Source organism: Daphnia carinata, chromosome 5 (genome assembly GCF_022539665.2).
Source record: "Daphnia carinata strain CSIRO-1 chromosome 5, CSIRO_AGI_Dcar_HiC_V3, whole genome shotgun sequence".
NCBI lineage: Eukaryota > Metazoa > Arthropoda > Branchiopoda > Diplostraca > Daphniidae > Daphnia > Daphnia carinata.
The window spans coordinates 3421391-3444765 of NC_081335.1; the positions used below are offsets into that span (position 1 = coordinate 3421391).

General features: G+C 40.6%; 1 protein-coding gene, 1 long non-coding RNA gene and 2 pseudogenes across 2 annotated transcripts; 2 read left to right on the plus strand and 2 right to left on the minus strand.

The window, feature by feature from the left end:
• Positions 1–331: 331 nt before the first annotated feature.
• LOC130696690 (uncharacterized) lies at positions 332–2317 on the plus strand. Its single transcript, XR_009421010.1, has 4 exons — positions 332–526; positions 1042–1280; positions 1791–2056; positions 2121–2317. It is a non-coding gene; the product is annotated as an uncharacterized LOC130696690 (long non-coding RNA).
• Positions 2318–3470: 1153 nt separating this feature from the next.
• LOC130697071 (alpha-(1,3)-fucosyltransferase C-like) lies at positions 3471–4736 on the minus strand (annotated as a pseudogene).
• A 2187-nt stretch (positions 4737–6923) lies between these two features.
• On the plus strand, positions 6924–8685 carry LOC130696652 (probable ATP-dependent RNA helicase DDX4; annotated as a pseudogene).
• A 3985-nt stretch (positions 8686–12670) lies between these two features.
• LOC130696563 (acetyl-CoA carboxylase-like) lies at positions 12671–23082 on the minus strand. The gene is made up of 27 exons (XM_059495325.1): positions 22899–23082; positions 22196–22289; positions 21911–22125; positions 21343–21466; positions 21129–21258; positions 20946–21058; positions 20678–20864; positions 20397–20599; positions 20116–20325; positions 19942–20052; positions 19630–19860; positions 19349–19526; positions 18692–19275; positions 17995–18622; positions 17623–17930; positions 17264–17557; positions 16833–17198; positions 16326–16773; positions 16066–16262; positions 15572–15998; positions 15028–15506; positions 14585–14970; positions 14293–14518; positions 14100–14228; positions 13669–14034; positions 13295–13588; positions 12671–13237 (listed from the first exon to the last, which is right to left on the minus strand). Exons 1-27 carry the CDS (start codon positions 23006–23008, stop codon positions 12941–12943), a joined length of 7335 nt encoding a protein of 2444 aa, XP_059351308.1. The 5' UTR covers positions 23009–23082; the 3' UTR covers positions 12671–12940.
• Positions 23083–23375: the final 293 nt, after the last annotated feature.

Sequence of the window (23375 nt, forward strand, 5' to 3'; positions counted from 1 at the left end):
TCGCAAAACGGTTGCCATCTACCGGGCAGTTGACGCCATCTAAAAAAGTTGAACAAAAGTGATGCCCCCTAGTAGATGATCCCGATTGAGGTGATGGGGTCAATTCGAAGCCCTATTTGGCACTCAGCACTGGTGAAAGATAAATTGGTAGCCAACAGATTAACAGGTTTGGCCAGATCACTTTGTTATTATCGTTTAATAGAGAATTAAGACATGTATGTAAATTAAGGAATTACTTTAGGAAATATTCTCTGATCGCCATTTTATTTTTAATAGGAGAATCTATGATTTTTGTATGAGGATATTCGATCAATGTTTCTGCAAATCTTGCACTGTTTCTTGCCATTGCTGCAAAAAAAGAAAATGTAATAGGTACAAATAAGCTATAGGTACAATTGCATACAAATTGCATTGGCAATATAATGTTTGTTTGCACCTTCACAGAGATAATCGACTCATTCACTATGAATCAAAGGCTTTCGGAAAATTACAGGATTTCCAATCTATCAGCAACATGACTTCATTGGTATGAAACATTTTAATTTAACTATCTAGAAGATTATTAGGAATTTGCAACTTAATGAGTGGAGATTGCCTATCAGTAGACAGCTACTTAGTTTGCCTCACATAGAAAATCTTCTTTGGGGAGAATATTCTTGAATCAAACAACACCTACCTGTGTGTACACACAATGTTTTGTGAGATTTGCTTTTCATTTGAATGCTGAATTTAGAGTGGACACTTGGTTGCACTCTTTCTACCAAAGCCGCAAACAAATGTGACGATTATTTGCTTTATAAAACATACCATAAAATTTAAAAAAACCATTAAAGTTAATTAATTCTGTTGGTTAGTTCATAGTACGGTTAATGCATCACTTTGTCTTGAAACAAAAATAATACTGAACTTGCTTCCCATCTAGGAAAACATTCCATGCCATTTTTTTTTAAAACAGGCTAACTGTCCAGATATAGCACACTTTCGATTCTTGTTACATTGTGTGCAAGACAACATACAAGATACTCCTCTTTGTACCTTTAGGATATGGTTCTTCAACCCGAAGAAGAAAAATATGCTGCAAAACGCCTTTGGCGCAAATTATGGTCCTTTTCCGATCGTGTCTTTCCGGTCATCACCCTTCCTTTTTTTCCCGTTTCGTGGGCCTTAACGCAGTTGAGCATGAAGTGAAACACAGGTGGAAATTTTACTATCGCTGCTAGTTAACACTTCACCAGTTGGTCGCCTGCAACTTTATATTCTTCCCAGAGGAGCGGCTTCTCGTGAGTATAGTTTAAGCTCATTTTCATCACAATTCTAGTTTGGTACTAGTTACATCTTTGGCTGTTTGGGGAATCTAAATGTGTTGAAAATGAACAAGTAGGCAACAGGTAGAGACATTATGGCGCATTGCATTTGCCTCGCATTGCCATGAGAAAGTACCAACAGCCCACCCTATTAAGCAGCATTCTTTGCTTTTCGATCGAACTTTTTTGTCCTTTTACGACTGTCGATTCGGACCATTCGTCTAAAACGTTAAGTCCCAATTTCCTCTACTGTAGTAAAGATTATTCGTGTTCTCTTTCAAAGCTTTATGAGCATTTGCGGGCTCGTACACGATTGCCCGAGGCCCCCTGTAGTTAGTATAAAATAATAGTTTTTTTTTTAGTTTTTTTTTAATAGTTAGAACTAACAGGCGTTCGGCAAACATGTCTAGTATCACATCTCTATATCATGTTTGCAATTTGCCTGACCTAACTATTCGTCTTTAATTTTATCCTGTGGTTCTACAGCTGCTCATTGTGCTGACTCAGTCACACTCAAGTAACTACATCACTTATAGGACTCCCAGAGCCACACCTACGAAATGGAACCAGAATACACCGTATTTCCTGTTACAATGTTAGTGCCAAAACCGACGACGATGCCCTTCAAAACCAATTGCTGGTTTAGGCGCTGACGAAGAAGCATTCACGACCATTCTTTGCCATCGAAGCAGTGATCAACGCGCAGCAATCAATCTTGCTTACAAAGACAGACACAGACAAGCTATCGCATGGTATTTGCGAAGTCAACTATAGTTGTTTCTGTTCTAAACATAAATTTTTTGCATCAATGAATAGGAGTTGGAATCGCAACTAAACACCGAGTTGAGTGGTTCATTTGGAGACTTAAGGGTTGCCCTTTGCCTTCCGAAGACGGAATTGGTGCGGCAAATGTACAAAACAATGAGTGGAGTAGAACTAGCGAAACGAGATTGATTGAAGTATATTTGACAACGAAAGCAATCAGAAGGCACGCGAAATGAGCGCTTTTTACTAGCGGTGTGCGTATCCTTCGTTTTTCGTTTTTTTAGTTCATTTTCGTAATAAAAATATATATTCTTTAGTATACGGTCATCCCGCTCAAGACGATATTAAGGATATACTTTTGGTGATTTTGAATTGCTGCCTCTTTCACTGTTTCAGGTAAACGAGTACTAAACGAGCCTTTGGCTTAACTTTCTTTCTAACAATAGAACAAAAATTAATTTCTTTTTTTTAAAATTGATGTTAGTGTCAAAGGGTCGAGACGTTTAGCTTATGCAGCTGTTAGCAATTAGTTTTACGTACTACAATGATATTTTTTATATTTTTAATGTGTTACGTATTTTCAAATATTTAGGAGAGGCCAGACTGGGGACTGATGAAAAGGTTTACAACTCGTAGCTGGGCTCAATTACGCCACACCATTGCCGAGTGTAAGAGACAGTATGCTTTGGAAAGTGCTTTGACAAGCGGGTTTTCAACTAATGCTCCACGGGTCATTTTAGAACTACGTAACAGTCCAATCATTAACTTCCTTTATGTCTCACTTGACGCATTTCAGAAATTTAAATCCCAACAGAGGAGTGTGTTCAAAATCGACCCGGGTACCGCGCTTAGCGTTTACACAAGGATCTAAAAGGATTATGCACCAACTGAGTAAAGGTAACTTGATATCCCATAAATTTTTGTTTAGTTTTCTTTAGCTGGAAGTAATCATTGACTGGTACTTTCAATCGCAACTTTATTCGTCTGGCTGTCAGCCGCTGTGAAGTTGATCTTGGCAGCATTAAAAAGGTGGGCGAAAAAAAAATTTGGCTCTAGTCTTCAAGCTGATGTTTCGGTATTGCTATTTTCCTATTGTACTATGAAAATATAAAATAACACTTGTTTTCAGGACGATACGTCTGGTGAATATAAAAATTCTCTTTTAACTCTTATTGGCTGAGAACCGGAAAACTGTTTGCGCTTGTGCACGGAAAACCGTTGTACGCTGCAGTTGTCCATTCGCTATGTGTACGACGTCCTACCGTACGTCATCTATTCAATCAACTCTCATCTTGCATTTTCTATCTCCTTACCATTTATTGATTTAGTGGAAGGAAAAGTAAGGAACTAAACGAGTTTATTTTTCGTTCCATCAAATTTTTGTGACAAAAGGTTAACTGAAAAGCAATATTTTCCCTTTAATTCTAGCTTTTCCATGGTGCCATACGCTGACACTGCGTGCTAGGGTGCCACTCTGAAACAAGCTCAGAGTAAATCTTTAGTACGTCCTGATCTTGATGGAGCTTTTTACACAGGTCGCAGAAGCCGTGTCGAGCCCTGTTTTCAAGGCCGGCCTCCACACGATAGTGATCTTTCCACCAAAAGTACTCGTTATATAGCGTATCGTTTACATCCAGCATTTTCAGGTATTCGGCCAATTCTTTCGGTGTGTAATCAAGCGCGTTGATGTACGAATGAAGAGGTGCTAGCTGACTATAGTTTGCACCCCCGTATACCACAGGTATCAAATCGTGTTTCTTAATCTCAAAACACTTTTCTGTTACGTTAGTTTGTACATATGGAGTTTTCAAAAGACAAATAAAATTTGTACTTCTTTTCCAGCATACGGTAGCACTCGGGATCGGACAGGAAGTCTGAGAGCTACTATGAGGACACGTTAGATCTCCACACGAGCCATAAATATCCACCGGAATGAATTTTCTCAGCTGATTTACGTAAGTTTCTCGTAAACTTGGTGTAGGACAATGTGATACCATCCATGCGACCTGCTTGGTTTTGTTGGTGGCAAAATTCTTTGCTGAAGGAAAGTGTGTTATTTCAATCGTTTTTTTTTTTTTTTTGCTTCCTCCAAGGTTTTTGGAGCTGTCGGGCCTGGATCAATACGTCCGTAAAGGAATTGAATATCCGAGTTTAGTTTATAACTTATAGTCCAGTTGAACAAGTTTCCCATAGTAGTGACGTCGACTGTATCCATTGAGTTGGGTGATTCTTGAGTAAGAAAGACAAAACGCTGGTGTTTTTGTCTAGGAAAATTGGGCATGTAAGTTTTTGAAAGCTCGTGCAAGGGAATGAGGATGGCACCATATTTTCGAACGGCAAAGATGAGCGGTTAGCGAAGACAACACAGTCGGAAACCTCACATCCGTTTTGGACGAAAGGTTGGTGCCCGAATCCAAATGGGGCCGTATCCTCGATATGTGCACCATTCCATATCAAAATGTTTTTATTTTCACGCGCGTTTAAAGTTTTCTCGGTAATGGCCACACCGAATTTAGATTGATTGCTAGAGAAGACATAGAGACGGAGTTGATCAAGACGATATTGATCGGAAAACCAAAAAATTGCGAAAAGTACATAGGTCACTAGAAAAATCCACAAAAATGTTGCACTGCGTAAGTTGTATGGTTGGACGAGGACTTGTTTCATTGCGCTTTATGCTGTTTGTTTTTTTTTAACGAAAACTTTGATAGCTTACAAAGAACTTACGAGCTGTCAACGATTCCGTTAAAATTCGTTTCTAGCTAGGTGTGGAGTGAAACGAGTATTCCTAGTACACTTGACGATTAAGTTTATAGTTGAAACGGAAAGTCTATTTTCACGCCCATATTCCACAGCTATTGAAACGAGATAACCATCACCGCTCCCCACATTTATAACGGTCCAACATGTCCGTGGTTCTAGATCTACCTAACTTAGTTTACCTTTTTTTATTATTATTACCTTAACCAGTCGTCCAGTTTGAAGTCGTTAAATTAAACCGAATAATCAAAATGAAATGCATTATAATTCAGCTTGGTAATACTAGTGGTTTATAACTGTAGACTATTTCATTTTGTTTGCGCAATCCAAAGGAAGAACTCTTGGTCGGTTTTTCTATTCCATATAGATTCAAATATTTCCACTTCATGATAATCCTGCATTTACCTGTTGCTGAATGAAAATAACAAAACTTTAGTCAAGTAAGCAATTTACTTAATACTGACAATTTACATTAAAAACATTGATGATGGAGATTAGATCTATTTTACCTTTTTCCACATAATTTTTTCAACCTTTAAATTTGACAGATTGACAAAGATTTTGCACGGCGCATATTGTATGATTGGATCAGGACTTGTTAAACTGCGCCTTATACTGTGGCTTTTTTGAAAACTTTGATAGGTTACAAAGAAATACATTGGAATTGTGTTGCCAATCGTTAATAAAATTTTCCGCTTTTCAAACTTGTTTGCAAAACTTATCGTATTTATTGTCTTGATGTTCACACTTAACACCTTTCTATCTTGCACTTAGCAACTTTATTGTTAATGTAGCTTTCACACTTCATCTTAATTGATTTTGCTACCTAAAGAATAAATTAATTCCCTACGTGTACTCACCGAATATTTCTGCTGCATTGCGCTAGCGCTGTAGCGTACTGGCGCGCTAGCATTGCGTCAAATATTCGATGTATTTCAAAAACGATGAACTTAATGAAAAAAATAGCAATTTTCCCGTAATCAGAATTCAATTTTGAGTATATGCTGTGATATTCAACCAATTCCAATGAGTTTCAGTTTTTTGAGAAAAAATTTTTAAGCCCGACCGAGAAAAGTCGGGCTTATTTAGTCGGTCTTATTTAGTCTGGGTTAAAATTTTTCGGTCAGTGTATGTAGAGAATTACCTAGAAATGTGACCGATAGATGGCGATAGCTATGGCAATCCGTTTTACCCAAAAAATAAAAAAAATATTGGCCTTTTTTTGTGTTTCACTGCTATGGCCATCTATCGGCCAGATTCCTACTTAATTTTCTAAATACAACTTTACGAATTCTAGTCATATAAATATATAATTTTTTAAATTAATAACTTTATTTCATTAAAATATAACTATACAATAATTATTTTGTTATATTCTACTTACTTAACTTCATTATTATTACTATTAACTATTAACTTTCCATTTTGTGCTGCAGCAATTATAATGCATGTAATTCTAATAGCAATGAGAATAATTGCTTGTTTTAGGTATAAATAATATGTTTGACTAATATAAAGTCATTATTGGTTGTTGCGATGTGAAAATAATACACAATAACGTCTTTATATTACTCAAACATATAAATTTTCTTAAGTTAAATTTTCATTTGGATAAGTATTTTAAATGTTTAAAAACATTTAGTTTGTGGCGGATAAAATTTCTCGTAATGACTTTTGCGTCCACAAGAGGCGCCTTAAACCGTGGCTCATCGGACAGTTTTTTTTCAGGCATATTTTTAGATTGGCTTAACGCGTGAAGTCTGCTGTCTACCTTTACTCGCTAGATAGACCGTCCTCGCTAGATTTTACTTCTTGACCTCTCTATATAATCTTATTTGTTTCATTCTGTTCTATATTTTTTCTGTCCAGGGTCACAAGGTAAGTGTTTTATTGTATTCCTAGTGTGATTAATTTAAACTATGGTTTTGTTTAACAGTGTGAAAGACATTTTGCCAGAGTGTCCACAAGCTGGTGGGGGCGGCGGTAGTGGTCCGTTGACGTCACAAAGTAAGATGAAAATATCGAAACATGTGTTCGAACTTAACTTCTTGGTGCTTTTTATAGTATGGGGAAGGGGGACATTTCTCGAAGGATTGTCCACAAAAGGGTCGCGGCGGTGGGGGAAGTCGTACCTGCCATGAGATAAACAAAAAACAAAAAAAACATCATTTTTAGTGCTCATTTTTAACGAAGAAGAGGGCAATATAGCAAGGGATTTTCCTCAAGGAGGAAGCATTGGTGGCAGCAACTGTTATGATGTAAACATTAATTATATCTTCACAAAACTATTTTATGTTCCAGTGTTCATTGTTTTACTCCTAGTGTAATGAAGCTGACCACACCTCGAAAGGCTGCCCGAATCTCTTCAGTGAATTGACGGAAGATGGAAAGCCACATGAGCAATAGATTCCAGAAGCTGTCATACGATGAAAAGGAACTGTTTAAGGGCATTGTCTATGGGAACACTTTAACAATTTTGATAAAGTCGTCCTCCATGTAAGCCATTTCTCGAAACTGTATTTTAAAAAAAATATCTATTGTGTTTGCTTTAGGCTACAGGAAAAGATGTACTTCAATACATAACATCATTCGAATAAGCCGGCCTGCATCAACTACTACTTCAAAACATTAAGAATTCTGGCTACATAAAACCAACACCTGTTCAGAAAGCTTCGGTTGTAGTAATTCTTGCCAAAAGAGGTTTAATTGCTTGTGCAGTCACGGGCTCCGGAAAACGGTAATCCAACTAATTAACACTGTGTAATTTTGAAACCTTGATGCACTCGTACTGACTTGATTCGAATGGGTCGGTATGAACTGGGTAAGTTGAAGTAAAAGTAATTTTGAGTGGGCACGCCGGCGATTGCGACGACTAAAAGGTCCAATTGCATCTAAGATACTCAACAAACCCTTCGTGATATTCGTTGATTAAGTCATCTAAAATTTTATATTTTTTCATGCAGGCGGCGTACTTGGTACCGGTTATGAACATATTGTTAGAACAAGGTGTTGTTAGTGCGTCTCATGCCATGGGGCAAAAGCCAGAAGTTGTAATTGTCGCACCCACTCGTGAATTGGCCATTCAAATTCACCGCGAGGCGTGTAAATTCTCCTACAGTTCGGCTTTAAAGTCTGTGATTATATATGGAGGAACTCTCACGAGCCATCAGCGGTCAAATCTTCAAGCTGGGTGCAATATTTTTGTCGCCACCGCGGGGCGATTCAATGATTTTCTCGACCGTGAAGTATTTCACTTCTCGGGAGTCAGGTTTTAAATTTTGGACGAAGCTGATCGAATGCTTGATATGGGTTTTGGTCCCAATGTTGGAAAAATTGTCAATCATCCAACGATGCATCCGAAAGTATGTCCTCGATGGCTTTTGAGTATGAGATTTGATTGATGTAATACTATTTGTTTCTCTGTAGGGAATCCGTCGTGTTTGTATGTTTTCGGCTACATTCCCAGATGAAGTGCAAGAGCTGGCTGCGACGTACATGGAAGACTACATATTCGTCACAACAGGCATTGTCGATGGCACCAATCCGGGTGTTGAACAGCTGTTTTTTCAGTGCTTGAAAAGAGATAAGAGAGCTAAGCTGATCGAAGTTTTACAAGATCTCGGTGGTGCCAAGACTATCCTTTTTGTCAACAGCAAAAAGACCGCGGATTTCGTCGCTGCATTCTCGTGCAATAACAACTTACAAGTAAGAATCAAAACTGTTGGAATTGGGCAAAGTGTCTTAACTTTAAATGTCTAGTCTACCAGCATCCATGGTGAGCGTAAACGAAAATCGTAAATGTCTCTTCTGAAGCTTCTGACAGAAGAATATGCTCGCAATCAACTCACGAATCATGTAAGGTATGAACTATATATATGAATTAAGAGTTTTTATGCCTAATGGTGTTTTACTGTCTTATTATAGATGAACAATAAATTTTGATCTGAAAAGGTTTCTTGTTTGGGGCAAGGTCCTGAATAAATTATTATATTTGGATGCACTACATGAAATTTCCATACTTCATTCAGATTCTCAATTAAAAACGGTATTAAATTTTTCATAAATTGAAGTGCATATCTGGGCTCCCTTCCTTTCCGTAGCCCCGTTTCCCCTTGACTCGTAATAAGCCCGTAGGGGGTCATGCCCCTACTGTACGGTATATATAAAAATAACATATACCGAGGTTTGGAGGGCTCTGGCCGGAAAGGGGACGTGGGGGTCCGCTTAGTCCGATGATGTGTTCACGGAGGGCAACGTGGCTGCCCACAAATCCGAACTAAAGGTTAATCGCTCCTGTAAAAATGTTCCAAATCTTCAGCTCTTCTTCCGGCTTCTCTTAGCCAATCACCGGGTAATCTCCCCGGTGGGTCAACAAGGCAGTGTCTCCCCCTGCCTGGGTTGACGGCAACTTTTGAAAGGGCCCTTGTGCCTTTTTAAAGTTGCAAAAATAATTCTAATGTGCAGAGAATTGTCAATAAAATTTTTTTTATAAAATATTTTTTGCAAAATTCGTTTCTTTCATTGTCTGTGTTAGCTGTATTCACACATTATCCACTTGTTTTTTTTTTTTTGCTTTGCTTTATTTGTTTTTATCACCTTTGATGGTAAGCATTGTTTCCATTAGTTTATCGTTTATCTGTAAGCATTCTATTATTATCCAGGGATCGAACCCTGGATGTTCGGCATACAGCGCCGATGTTCTACCAATGAGCCATGAATCTTATGATGTAAAGTTGGCTTTTTTCTAGTCACTTGTGGACTTGCATTTACACTTAGAATAAAACTGAAAAGCAATATACTCTTCTACATTTATTCTTATTCATTTTTACACATCTACTGAGGTTTGAACCCAGGGTAACAGATATCGCAGCTAAAGGCTATACCACAGAGATATGAAACTTATGAAAGCAAAAGAAAAATAAACATATAGTTCTGAAAGACTGCATGAACATCCTAGACGATAACATATGATATGCGATAATAAAATATTTAGATATATCTCGTGGCTCAATGTTAGAGCATCGGCGTTGCACGCTGGATGTCTGGGGATCGGTTCCCATACGAGTAAAACAAAATACAAAATTACTTCAAAAAATATCCAGATATTACACGTTGTTCCTTTAATCTAAGTTGAAGAATTCATAGAGTGTATTAAAAAATAATTGAATACTTACAGATAATCGATAAACCAATGGAAACAATGCTTAACATTAAAGGTGACAAAAACAATTAAAGCAAAGCAAAAAAAAAAAGTTCATAAATATAATGTTTGTACACAGCTAACACAGACAATGAAAGAAACGAATTTTGCAAAAAATATTTTATAAAAAAAATTTTATTGACAATTCTCTGCACATTAGAATTATTTTTGCAACTTTAAAAAGGCACAAACGCCCTTTCAAAAGTTGCCGTCAACCCAGGCAGGGGGAGACACTGCCTTGTTGACCCACCGGGGAGATTACCCGGTGATTGGCTAAGAGAAGCCGGAAGAAGAGCTGAAGATTTGGAACATTTTTACAGGAGCGATTAACCTTTAGTTCGGATTTGTGGGCAGCCACGTAGCCCTCCGTGAACACATCATCGGACTAAGCGGACCCCCACGTCCCCTTTCCGGCCAGAGCCCTCCAAACCTCGGTATATGTTATTTTTATATATACCGTACAGTAGGGGCATGACCCCCTACGGGCTTATTACGAGTCAAGGGGAAACGGGGCTACGGAAAGGAAGGGAGCCCAGATATGCACTTCAATTTTTTAAATATAAAATACCGTCTCGGGAATCCGAATGAAGTATAGAAATATCATGTCATCCATCCAAATATAATAATTTATTCAGTGTCATGCCCCAACCAAGAATTTTTTCAGATCCAATGTTACTATTAACCTACACTGAGAAAAGAAAAACAACACCATTAAGCATCTCAATTGTTGCTCATGTGACTTACATGACTCATAGATTCAACTTCTGATAGAAGCTTGGGAAAGGCCATACAAATTGTAGATGAAAATCATTGTATAAGGCTCTTGAATGATAAAATAACACCCCTAGAATGTTGCATTGTTGATAGTTGCGTTCCCAGTATGCTGAAAATCCTTTCCTATTGGATAAATTTTTTTTGTAGATTAGACATGGTTGGCAAAAAGGAGGAGAAAAGCTTCATCATAAATTCAAAAAATTTTCAAGAAAATTCCTTTCATACCTAAAGAGTCCATGTATGATGTTCATCACTGCAATGCCAGTGAAGTGAAACATATTTAGGGCCATTTAAGTACCCAGCTTCACCAACACTCTGAGCGTAAAGGACAAGTTGTTCTTTAGCAAGGGAAGCAGAATTATTTGAGGCTTCTAGCTGTGACAGAACTATAAAGGATTGCTGTTGTACCGGATTCATTAACAAAAGATGGTACTTCTCATTAGACAATTTGCATTGCTCTATTACTTTACCTCACACCTTAATGGTAATGCACTCTCAGTGTTTTTTCAACTACAGGCTGAATCTTCCATCCTGTAACACTTCCAGACTTGACTTGATCCCCCCGCTAAAATTCTGTGAATGCAAAATAATAGCATTAAAAATACTTTTTCGATAGACAAAGAACGGGGAAGTATCTAATCCAGGTTTTAGGTTGAACTCGTGCCATTTCTGGGTTTCCGTACCACACCCATTTTTGGCCCAAATACAGTCCCACAATTGTTCAGTTCCATCGCTGCATGGACTGATTACGAACAATAATTGAGCCTGCAGGTTCATAATTAGAGCTAAAAAACAATAATTAATAATTGAAAACTAATATAATAATCTTTGTACCTACCATCCTTATCTTTTATTATCTTATCCATTTTAACATATTTTTCTCCAGCCACACGTTATTCTCCATCCACGCTACTCAACTAACTGCGAATGGCATCCAATGGACTGAAATTGCCTACATGCCAGTAATAACGAGTCTGAGCGGTAGATGGCTACGTGTCGGAAAAAAAGAAAAAAGTGTGATTTTTTTTTTTTTTGGCGAATTTTTTTTTTTTTTTTTGGGGTAAAACGGATTGCCATACATAAGGCTTCCCTTAAGGCAAATAATGGGAGCTTCAGCATTTACGATAGACTCCAATGATCTAGGAAGAAGGAATCCTTCGACATCTTGGTACAATCGATGTTGTATTTTCAGCAGTAGCAGCAGCATCGGCGGGAACCATCCGATTCAGCACATTCCGTTGAGTGTCAGTTTTTGCAGGAAAAAATCTTAAGCCCAACGAAATAAGCCCGACTTAACGATGAGAAAAGTAGGTCTTATTTTTTCGGGCTTAAAAATTTTTTTCTGCAAAACCTGACACTCGTCGGAATTGGTTGAATATCACAGGATATACTCAAAATTGAATGCTGATTCAGTGAAAATTGCTATTTTTTCATTAAGCTAATCGTTTATGAAATACACCGAATATTTGTCGCAATGCTATCACGCCAGTACGCTACAGCGCTAGCGCGATGCAGCAGAAATATTTGCCGAGTGTATGTACAGAATTAACTAGAAATTTGCCGGTAGATGTCGATGACACTTAAGCTGGTATCAATAAAATTTTCTCGCTCAGCGTGATTTAAATAATTAATTACTTAGCGTTGACGGTACATCTGCAGTTAAAATCAGACAGCATTTTTCAACACTATGGATTTTCATCGGTATCTGGCGGAGAGCTCTGGCGCTTGGTGATCTTGGCATAACAAGTAGTTTGCTATCCAGCTGTGGGGATGTTTTTTGTGTGTGCATTGCGTGGAGTTGGACCTCGGAACAATTGTTGATTTTTAAGAGGTACTAAACCGATAAAAATAAAGGGAATCGAAAGGTGCATGGATGGGGTATAAATTTATGCATGGATCAAAAACATGAATTTTAGACATTCAAACTTGACTATAAACTACAATATTTGAGGCTATGATGCGCCAGCTGAGCTGGATGCGACGAAATACGTGACGGGCATATGATAACGACGACCATAGGAATGCTTTTTTTGCCGAATTCCACCTGATAGAACCAGAAATAACAAACAGCTATAGGCTGGTTATGATGTTTGAGCTAAACAAAATGCTACCGGATCTACCCGGCAGTTGTTTACGATCATGGTGCAGCACCAGGGCTGCTTTCTATGGAAGCACTACAACTGGTAATGGCGCTTCCAGTAGGAGCCACTAAATGCCCTGCCGTTGCAGGGACTGGTGCCGGGCTGCCTTCTAGTCGGCCTATGGCTTTAGCCACTTCAGCTCGCTGAGCTGGGCTCAAATTCTGGACTATATGCATAATGGAGTCCAGTCCAATTTCGGGAGTGTCTTGTATTAAACTGCGCACCTGAGCGAGGGCAGATTCGCGCTTCAGGCAACGGATGTTCTCCGACAATACAGGTTTCCGGCAATCACCCTGAAACATCACATAAATCACTAAGTTTCCTTGTGTTACACGACATTTAGATGGTACCTTGAGTTGGCTCTCTAGCCATTCAACAGCAACTCGACTGTCTTCCCATAGATAGCCATCGGCTGCTCCTTTGTCTTCCACAAACCAACGACGAAGCATGGCCTCGGCTTGCGGATGAGTAAGCTGCCGCTGAACTTCAATAATTCGACACACGGTTTCTTTTTCCAGGAGCCGTCGTCGCAAACGCCAGTAGAAGAACGTACGCGATTTTTTCCACGGGACGATGTCCTGAATAACGCCTTTCTCATGCATACGTTCTGGTGTGTCGTGCAAGTCGGCGAAATACGTCGATACCTGTATCCATCGACCAAGAAGAATGTCTTTTTAGTTCACGAACGAACACGAAAAACTTCAAGAAACATGTTGCGATTTACCTGTCGATACATTGGAGCTAGTAACTCTTCCCGTTGGTTTAGTTGCTGTTCTAGACTTCGCTTTTCGGTTGGGTTTAATTCGGGTTTCGACAGCTTCTCTCTCAGTCCTTGAATGACCGGATCAATGCGCGCCATGGTCTTTAACAAGTCCTTCAGCTTGAACTTGACCTCAACCACACCCTCTGGTTCCAGGACGCCTCCGCGAGACTCTGGATCCGCATACATCTCCATGTATGACTCATTAATTGTCGGATCGATAACGACCCAGGCGCCGCCACGCAGCTCAGCAAATGGCGGAATATAGACCATGATGGGTTGTTTATATTCACGCAATCCATCAACGATGTAAGCGCCAAACTTTACCACCTTTTGACAAATCGAACCCATTAGCCACTGCTCCCCAGAATTGTAAACTCAAAATTACTATTTACCTGTTCATACATGTCCTTCATTCCTCCAGAAAAACCGCGCCAGTTGGCAAAGATTATCAATGGCAGATCTTCTCGACTGAAATCTAGAATCGCTTGCGCTGTCTTGTAAGCGGAATCCGGGAACCAAACCTATTTTTATCGCCAAATAATACGATATTACTATTTTGTTCAGTTCATTAACCAGTTTATTTACCTGTCCAGCTTGTGAGACTACTTTGGCTTCAGAATCGAGATTGGCGGGATCAGCAGGTAGGTTGAGTTCCACTGTGCGCGTCTCGACGGCAATTACTCCTACAGGGATACCACCTAATCTTGCCCTGCCACATACGACAGTTTGCGCCCAAGCAGCCATAATCTCATCAAATGATCCTCGATCAAAGAACCCAGATTCCCATTCATCCGGATGAAGCGGATTTTGCCTGCAGGGGAAAATACAGAAATGAATACTCGTTTCACAGTTAATGGTAATTGACCGAACTTTTTACCGGCCGGATAGCAGCCAACGAGGATCGTATGGGGCTTTGGTAGGCATATACTTGATTTCGCGATCGATCGAATCATATATCGGAGTGATGGGCAATGGAGAACCCTTGGTTTTTGGCATGTAGGACAACCAACGCAAAATGCTCTGAATGCCTTCAAGATCGTGGGCATCCGTACGATGAGACACACCATTGTTGTACATAATCTGGATGCCTCCTAGCTGCGAGTTCGATGTGTAAACTTTTCGTCCCAGCAATCTGTTGAGGGCACTGTAGCCCGTCAGAATGATGTGCGAGTTTTCGATTTGAATAACACGTTGTCCAAGTCGGACCAAATAAGCTCCAATGCCGATGGCTCGGCAAGAAACCAAGGAAATCGTCACAATATCCTAGATAGATGCTAAATATGAGTAACGATACCGAGTGAAATTTAAAATGAGACATACGTTGTAGGCCTGGGAAGATTCACCAGCAATCATTCCAGAATGACGGAGATTCTCAACGCCTAGACCGTCTTCCTTGCCAATAATGTCTGTAATTCTGTACCGTGCTTCACCATGCTCGTCAATTAATTCAGCACGAACTGAATTCACAGCTGCTACTTTCTTGAAATCATCAGGAGTTAGATAAATGTACTTAAAACCCTTTTCCGGATCACTGTTGTCGACCCAAGCCACACGGAAGAGGTGCTTTATCTCTTCTGCCAGGCCAATCCTCGCTCCGCTATTAGCAGCGATATAGATACGGGGTATTTTGAGTGCCCGGGCCAACTGCGACGCGGCCAAAAAAAGCTTATCTTCTTGTGGACCAAACGAACCGATCATGAAAGTAATATCATTGCAAATGACAATGATTTCACGACCAGTTGGGTACTCTGGTGTGTTGAGTTTGACTCTCCACGCTACCATACCGATATTGTTCTCACCTAAAATTTCATCAAACATAAAAAATTATTTTAAAAAACGACGAGCATATAAAAGAGTAACGTACCCGGAAGTCTTTTTTGTTCGACTAAATTTCCTTCGACATCCAGTACCAACTCGACAGAGGAAACTAATAATTCGGGAAGGAGAATGTTCTCTTTCGGGTAGCGCGCGATATGTTCGTTCCACATACGTTTACATGTTTGCCGAAACATATCCGGATAATCATATACATATGTCGTGCCGTTGGATTGTGCCTGGAATCGTTTAAGCTGCAAATAATCTTTGGTCATGTAAGGGGTTGAGATAGGAAGGCCGTGGAGAGGACCGTGACGAGGCCCATAAGCTTCAAATTTGACAACTCCTGTTCGTGGATCAGTAGTTTCCCTGTACATGCATATGTCAAGGTAATATCCACTTTCATTGTTGAGGCACAATCGGATAGGCACAGTTTTGCCATTATGCGTCTGCCGGATGATCATCTTTAACTCAGCCTAGATATAATGAAGTCGGTAAGGATAAACAATGATTTACGCATACGAATTCATTCTAAAAACAAACCTGTAGGACGCGGAGTTTCCACAAGCGAGGACCATAACGCATCACCATGGCTCTAACACTTTCCTCAATCTTTGATGGGTCCATGATTACCGTCGGAACAAAGTTGAGGAAGATATGGTTACAGTCCGTACGGCGGCTGTAAGGGTGAGAGAAAGCCACTTCCAACTCGTCCATGGCTTCCAGCAACAATCGTTCACCTAAAAGGCCGATGTAAACCATAAGAATCGACCCAATTCAACCAAAATCTTTTGAAAGTATACCCTCATTTTGCAAGTACTCGAAGGACGCCTCTTTGGTGATCAGATCGGAATGGCGAATGATGGATCTAATGAAGAACCGGTAGTCGGTAACTTCCTGACCTTTAGCCACTTTGGCTTTGCCCAAATAGAGATGCATCTTTTGATTGGATGTTCCCAGCGCTTCCAGCTCATAAGTACGCAATCGGTTGATTTCCAGCTGGAAGGCAAGAGCAGGCTCGAGATGTCTGTAAATACGGTCCTCGTTGAAGCTGTCCCTTGCGCGGAAGGTAAAGAATTTGGGATGTTGTCGGCGGAAAAGGACGACAAACGTAATGCGGCGGATGCCGCGTTCGATCAGTAGCGGTCGCTTTTGTACGCAAATGGCGGTAAACTTTTCGCTAAGAAGAGTATCGTCCACTTCTTCCGTGTAGCGGATGGCCACATTGATGATGTGAATAGCCTCCTTAACCTGTTTTTTTTCAGACAATTGAAATGCCAGTAAGTTCTGCCATTTGTTTTTATACGTACTAGTTGTTTGTTGAGATTGCCCATATAAGACGGATTCGAATACGAATGGGAGATCGTCACTGACTGTGAAAGCATATTGATTCCACAATTTTCGGCATCCGAATCAGAGCCATTATCTATGCTCTCGGGAGTCGAGGGTCGCGAGTCTTCGAATTCCTCCATCATTTCCTCAAAATGATTCTCAAAATCTTCGATCCGCGAAAAAGCTGCCATGCAACCTGTTCGATTGCAATTCTCCAAGTCCGTCGGTAGATCAATCAGGTTGGATACTTCGTCGAAGCTGGGGATGTGAGACATGGCCATGTTCATCGTATTAGCCGCCTTGTTGTGTGGGATACGGTTTGGATGAGATGAAGGTAGTAAAAACTAAAAAAAATATACACATGTATTACCATAATTATGTTCGTCCTTTCAACTTATTTGATTCATACTTCAAAATGAACGACGCAGAGATTCTCCGAGAGATCCTTATGTTGAAGACACGTCAGTTCATACGATGTATACGAACGACGAACATAGACCTCCAAGGCGGCCATTCTGACAGCTCGGTTGGGATGGGAAAAGAAATCGTGCAACACGTCGAAAATGGACGTTTCAGACATGATAAGCTTTTGGAGATTCTCTGGGTGGAAATCGTGGCCGTAGATATCGATGGCCGACAAGAAAATCGATTCCATTTGATTATGGCGAAGCTCGTAAGCCGGCTGGTGGGCGGCGATCAACACCTGTCTGTTAGGCAAAATTCTTGTTGATTACATCATTACAATGTATTTTTTCATAAAAAACGTACCTGTCTCGCTCTAAGTGCAACTTTGGCATTTTCCGATCGATTAAGCATAGTTAGCTCTTTAAGAATGGTGGCCAGTTCGTCGGTGAGACCCGGCTCGTGGCTCCACAAATGATCGATGAGTTGAGTGACGAGCAAGTTCTTCTTGGTTGTTTGCGAGTGAGAAAAGATGGTGGCAACAACTGCGGCCATGTTATCCTTGTTCTTTTCACGCAACATCGACACGCACTTGTCGTAGTGGCCGTGTTGGAACTGGCCTTCCACCACCAAGTACTGTTTCAACAACTCGTGAACTACGGCCTTCATCCGACCTAATAAAACGGAATTAACGAAACGATTAATTCAAAATTACAATACAGATAATCAACTTTCAACCTCGAATGCCGTTGCGGTAGCGTTGAACAAGTTGCACAATCCCTTGGGTAGTTAAAAAGAAGACATCACGATCAGCCCGTTTCTGCAGTGTAGCAGCGTGCGTGTCGATGACGCTAGCCACTTGCTGACTGGGAAACTGGGCGAGGACGGAAGTAATGTTGCTGGCATAAAGGGCCATTAATTTGCGAATTTTCTTCTCGACTGAAGAGGGAATACGACCCGAGATGGACGAGATAACGTCCTGCAGCTCAAGGAGTGGTAAACTTGGATCTTTGAGAACCGTCATCATCTTCTCGATCGTTTCCTTGATCTTTGGCTGGAAGAAAGGATCGGGTAGGCAGTAACCAGCAAAGATATTGTCCATCACCGAACGGCAACTTTGGTAGATTTGATTGAGTTTGTCTCCCCAAACGGGTAGAGTGGAACCGGGTTCACTTTCTCGGAACCGGCCAGTAAACATTTGAACACGCTGAATTCGCGAAGCATCGTCCAAATCCAAATGGGCAATAATAGCTCCCGGGTCTAAAATGGCACCCGGGCGTTTGTTGTAGTACAGGCAGCCTGATTCGGTCACTGTAACTGTCATGACCATCTTCATCACTTCAATTTCAGCATATGCTTGGCCAGCCTGCAAGTACAATAAAAAAAAATTTTATTCGTTTTCCTACGGTTTTCAATTTAGTTCGTTTCAATTTACCTGAACGTGACCCCCTTCTTCGACCAAAAATCCGAGCAGTTTTCCAGCAGAAGGTGTGCGAAGAATTGTGGGATCGTTCTCTTTTTCGAAAATGCACGTTTGGTTGCCGATAACAACACGGTAGCGATCTACCTCTTCCTTCATATACGTGTTGTAACTGGCACCATCGACAGAGAGCAAAAGGGAGCCGTCGGCAAGTCGATGCATCTCCAATTCCTTATAAGATCCGTTCAGCGCGAGGAAATAGCTGTTGGGTCCTGATTTGGTGGTCTGCATTTTGTACTTGACACCTTCGTAAATCAGTTCCACTTCGACGCAGTTGGTGAGCGTATAAGCTGGAAGAACTTGGCCTCTTTCTAACGAAGTCTGAAAGTGCTGGAACGAATTGAGGATGGTCTGATCAGCCACATGCAGCGAACCACAAATAACGGCCAAAAGCGGATCGGGTTTCTCCGACTTGAAGCGCTGAGCGATCATGGCGTCTAACCATGTCGTGCTGATATTGTTCCGCTGAAAGTCTTCCGTCTCCAAAAGCGTAATCAAGTACTCGACCGTCGTGCGGAAGTCACCCCGAATAGAGAGCTCTGTGTCGCATGAAAGAATGATAAACAAACGATGAAATGGACTGAGGATAAAAAGGAATGTAAACAAAATTACCTTTAAGAGCAATGACCATGTTTTCACGAGCCTCTTCACGATCCTCTCCCCACGAAAAACAATGCCCGAACTGGGAGTCGGCAAATTCGTGCAATCCACCAGAAGCTGCCACGCTAAAGTAACCCCAGACGTTCTTGGAGGAGCGAAAGTTCAGCTCTTGCACTGTACCCGAGCTAGGCTTTTTTTTGTTTTTTGACAGGAAAATAAAAGACATGAAATAAAGCGACAAGTATAAAAAACAAACACAAAACAACAAACACTAAAAAAACAATAAACATTACTTTGAATCCTTCCTCGGGATTCTCGCTCGTGATACGGGCAGCGATAACGTGGCCCCATGGAGTTGGGGGATTAGGAGGATTTTCAAAATCAATTGGTATGTTATCCCAAGGATTAAGGCGGTATAAAGTCCGAATCGATTTAATTCGATACAACGGAATGCCCATGGCAATTTGCAGCTGGGCCGCTGGTAGATTTACATCTGACACCATCTCAGTGCACGGATGTTCCACCTGTCATTTGCAACACGAAATTTGGAATTGATTGCTGAATAATTGATTAAAATACTACAAAAAATGCTACAAGTAGGGCACCTGCAATCGAGGATTCAGTTCCAAAAAGTAGAAGCTTCCGTCCGCTTCGTAAAGATATTCGACGGTTCCCGCGCTGACGTAGCCGACCATTTTGGCCAGGCGGACAGCAGCCTAACTCATTCAAGGAAACGCTTTAAAATTTAATCATTTTACACATCAGAAGAGGAAAGGAACCTTTTCTATTTGTTCAAAAATGTGGGGCGGAGCAATAGCACAAGGTGCCTCTTCAATAATCTTTTGATGACGTCTTTGAATGGAACAATCGCGACCGAAAAGTGAAATAGCGTTTCCGTACTGATCGGCCAAGATCTGAACTTCCAAGTGATGAGCACAACCAGCCGTCTTCATGATGAAAATAGGTGATCCGGGCACTTCTGCTTGCACCTGCTCATCGGAACCGAGCAAAAATCATCAATAAGTGCAATGACCTCAATTAAAACTGTAAAACAAGTAACCTGGCGGAAGAGGTTAGCAAAATCATCCGCAGATTCAGATTTCCGGATGCCTTTACCACCGCCACCCTCACTGGCTTTGATCATGACAGGAAATCCGATCCTCTGGGCAGCCTCTAGACCTTCCTCAGCTGATTCGACACATCCCTTCCGGTACAACTCTGTAGAAATTTTTATCCGCTTATCACGAAATTCAGCCTTCAGACCTAGAACGCAAATTAGTAAGAAGCGATAAGTTTGAGTATTCATTGCCAGAAACAATGAAGGGTATCTGTAGATCTTACCAGATCCAGACCACGAAAGTGTCGGGATGTCGGCGGTCTGAGCAACAATACTTGAAGCAATTTTGTCACCCAGTGCCCACATGGCCTTCTCTGGTGGACCGATGAAAACGATGCTATTCTTAATCAATAATTCTGGCAACTTGGGATTTTCTGATGCGTGACCCCATCCAGCCCATACTGCTTGTACCTAGTCAAAACAACCAAAACAGAGAAAAGAACCCTAAATTAACCAACATTTTAGAATATTAGAATAACATTTTGTTTTTACCTGCATACGCTTGGCAATGTCCAAAATAAGTTCGACATTTGCATAGTTATTGTTGTTTGTACCACCAGGAACGGGCACGTAATGGTCAGCCATTTTAATATACTCGGCATTGGCTGTCCAAAAATCGCAGAATCATTACCTCCAACTCTTTGAAATAATAATAAAAAAAAAATGGCAGATTACCTTTCAAGTCTTCAGGTGTAACCATGACCACAAATCGGATAGCACGTTCGTTGCGAAACATTTCGTAGGCCCATCGACGAATTGAGCGCATACATTTGACAGCTGCGATTCCATTGTTAGCAATTAAAACCTAAGAGAGGAACCAAAACAAAGATGAACCCGTTATCTATCACCACCGTCACTTAAAGATGCACAGAACTATATTACTACTCACTCGATTGATTACGCGATTGCCGCCAAACAATCTAACAAATTCTTCTGGTGTAGCCACATTGAGGTCTTTGTTGGGCTCCATCCCGCGCTGCTTCACACGCAAATGACTCTGCGACATAGTAGCTCTACATTTCGAATGAGAAAACAATCACACACAAAAGTTTGGGGACGAAGCATCACTGGATAAAACAAAAAACAAGTGTCTCTCTCCAGCGATTGGAGAATGGCAAGAGTCTTCCGATAGGGGTGACGTCAGAAACCATCTAAAGGCCGCTCGTTATCGCAAAGTCTAGAATCCTGTCCTCTTTCAGTTTGGTTTTACACTTAGAACTGCTTTATCAGCTTCTGCTGGCAGTAAATGAAAAAAGTGGCCATTCCGTAATTCGAGTCATACGCTTCTGAACTATGAATAGGGAGTGATCCTTATCCCTTACTAACCCACCCCACTCGCGGCTAAAGTTTTTTTTTAGTGTTTGAAACATACACTGCGCGGACACGCGGGAAAATGATGTGAATTTGAAACAAAAATAAACAAATAAATTAATGTTTTTTAATGTTAAACTGCATACCTCATTAACGATTTCTGCTGCTTAATGTTTTTGCTGTCCTGTCCGTTAGTTGACGAATCATCGGATATGGTGTCTTGACTGCCGAGCGAGATGACATCCTCACACAAATCCCCACCACCGTTGCTCCCGCTTTCCTCCTCTTCTTTGGTAGAAGCAGACACCGGGACGGGATTTCCGCTCTCTTCAGTACTACCTGACCCCACAAGGAAACTGACCTGCACCAATAGTCATATACCAATTTCGGTTGTTACCTTTGATGTTTTGCAATGAGTTTAAATTCTTTACTTGATTCGGGAGACGAGCGGAATTGTTGCTAGTTGATCCTCTACTTTCAGCCATATCTGGGGTATCGTTCAAGTTAACGGCCGAATCGGCCAACCTGCAGGAAGAAACAACTGCGAGTGAAATCGAGCTCACACAGCACATGTTAGTAGCGTGCGAGTGACATAACGTGTTTGTGAATGGAAAGCGCTCTAGACCTCCAACTTTCTCTACCCCAGGCGATTAAGATTTTATCAACATTCTCTTTTTTTTCTCGTTGCCTCAATACAAATCAAGATTTTCAGCAAAAACAAATACTTTGGGATTCAAATTCTAGTGAAACACCCCAGTTTTTGTCAAGGGCGGGTGTATATTTTCAGGTATCTTCCTCGGAAGCTATGTTAGAAGTTATGTTTTGAACGGGTTTTTTAAGGTGAATGAACGAGGTTGGTGCCCTCTGGTTGTTGTCTTATTCGCTTATGGTACCTAATGACAAATAAGGAGCTTCAAGCGATGAACTAAACTGATACGCACTAACGCGAATTCCCAAGAGCAAAGAGCAAGATCAACATTTTTGAATCTATCTTGGTTAGAATTGGAAATCAATGAACTATTACAAATTTTAGGAAAAAATAAATGCATGCTTGTACCAGGAGATATCCTACTTAATCTGCTTACTTTCCTTAAAATTAAATACATTACCATCAATATGACAAAAGGATTCTACCTATTTGAGAACGCCTGAGAGACAAAGTTCCAGATGGTATTGCAATAACTGACTTTAAAATCTGTTTCCGAGTCACAAAATGAAAATTCTTGATGAGAACAATTTTGCATTGAACCAGGATGGCACTATTGACGGTGCTGTTCCCGGAACAGGCGCTTAACAACTAGATGCTGCTTTCTCTTACAAAAACCTGAAGAAACATTTTAACCATACCTGAGAACTCAGAAGTAGGCCACCAGACTTGCTACCACAGAAGATGACCAACTGAACCACGAGATATTCAGATAGCGATTTTAAATCATAAATTAAGGAAAATATTTTTAAAAAAGCTGTTCAACAAATAAAAAAACTGAAATAGTTGCTCAAAAATTGTTGGCTGGTCGCAGTAATAAATAACTAAATATGGAGCTCAAATTTTAACCAAAAGTCGTCTGCTTGCTTCTTGGTTTCGCCTAAAGGCGAAGACTACTATAGTAA

Coding starts and splice junctions, on each gene's coding strand:
- LOC130696563 (XM_059495325.1), bottom strand. CDS start 23,008: ATGCAAAATTGTTCTCATCAAGAATTTTCATTTTGTGACTCGGAAACA. Junction 20,600..20,677: donor ACTTTCGTGGTCTGGATCTG/GTAAGATCTACA, acceptor TTTGCGTTCTAG/GTCTGAAGGCTGAATTTCGT. Junction 14,035..14,099: donor TGAAGGACATGTATGAACAG/GTAAATAGTAAT, acceptor ATTTGTCAAAAG/GTGGTAAAGTTTGGCGCTTA.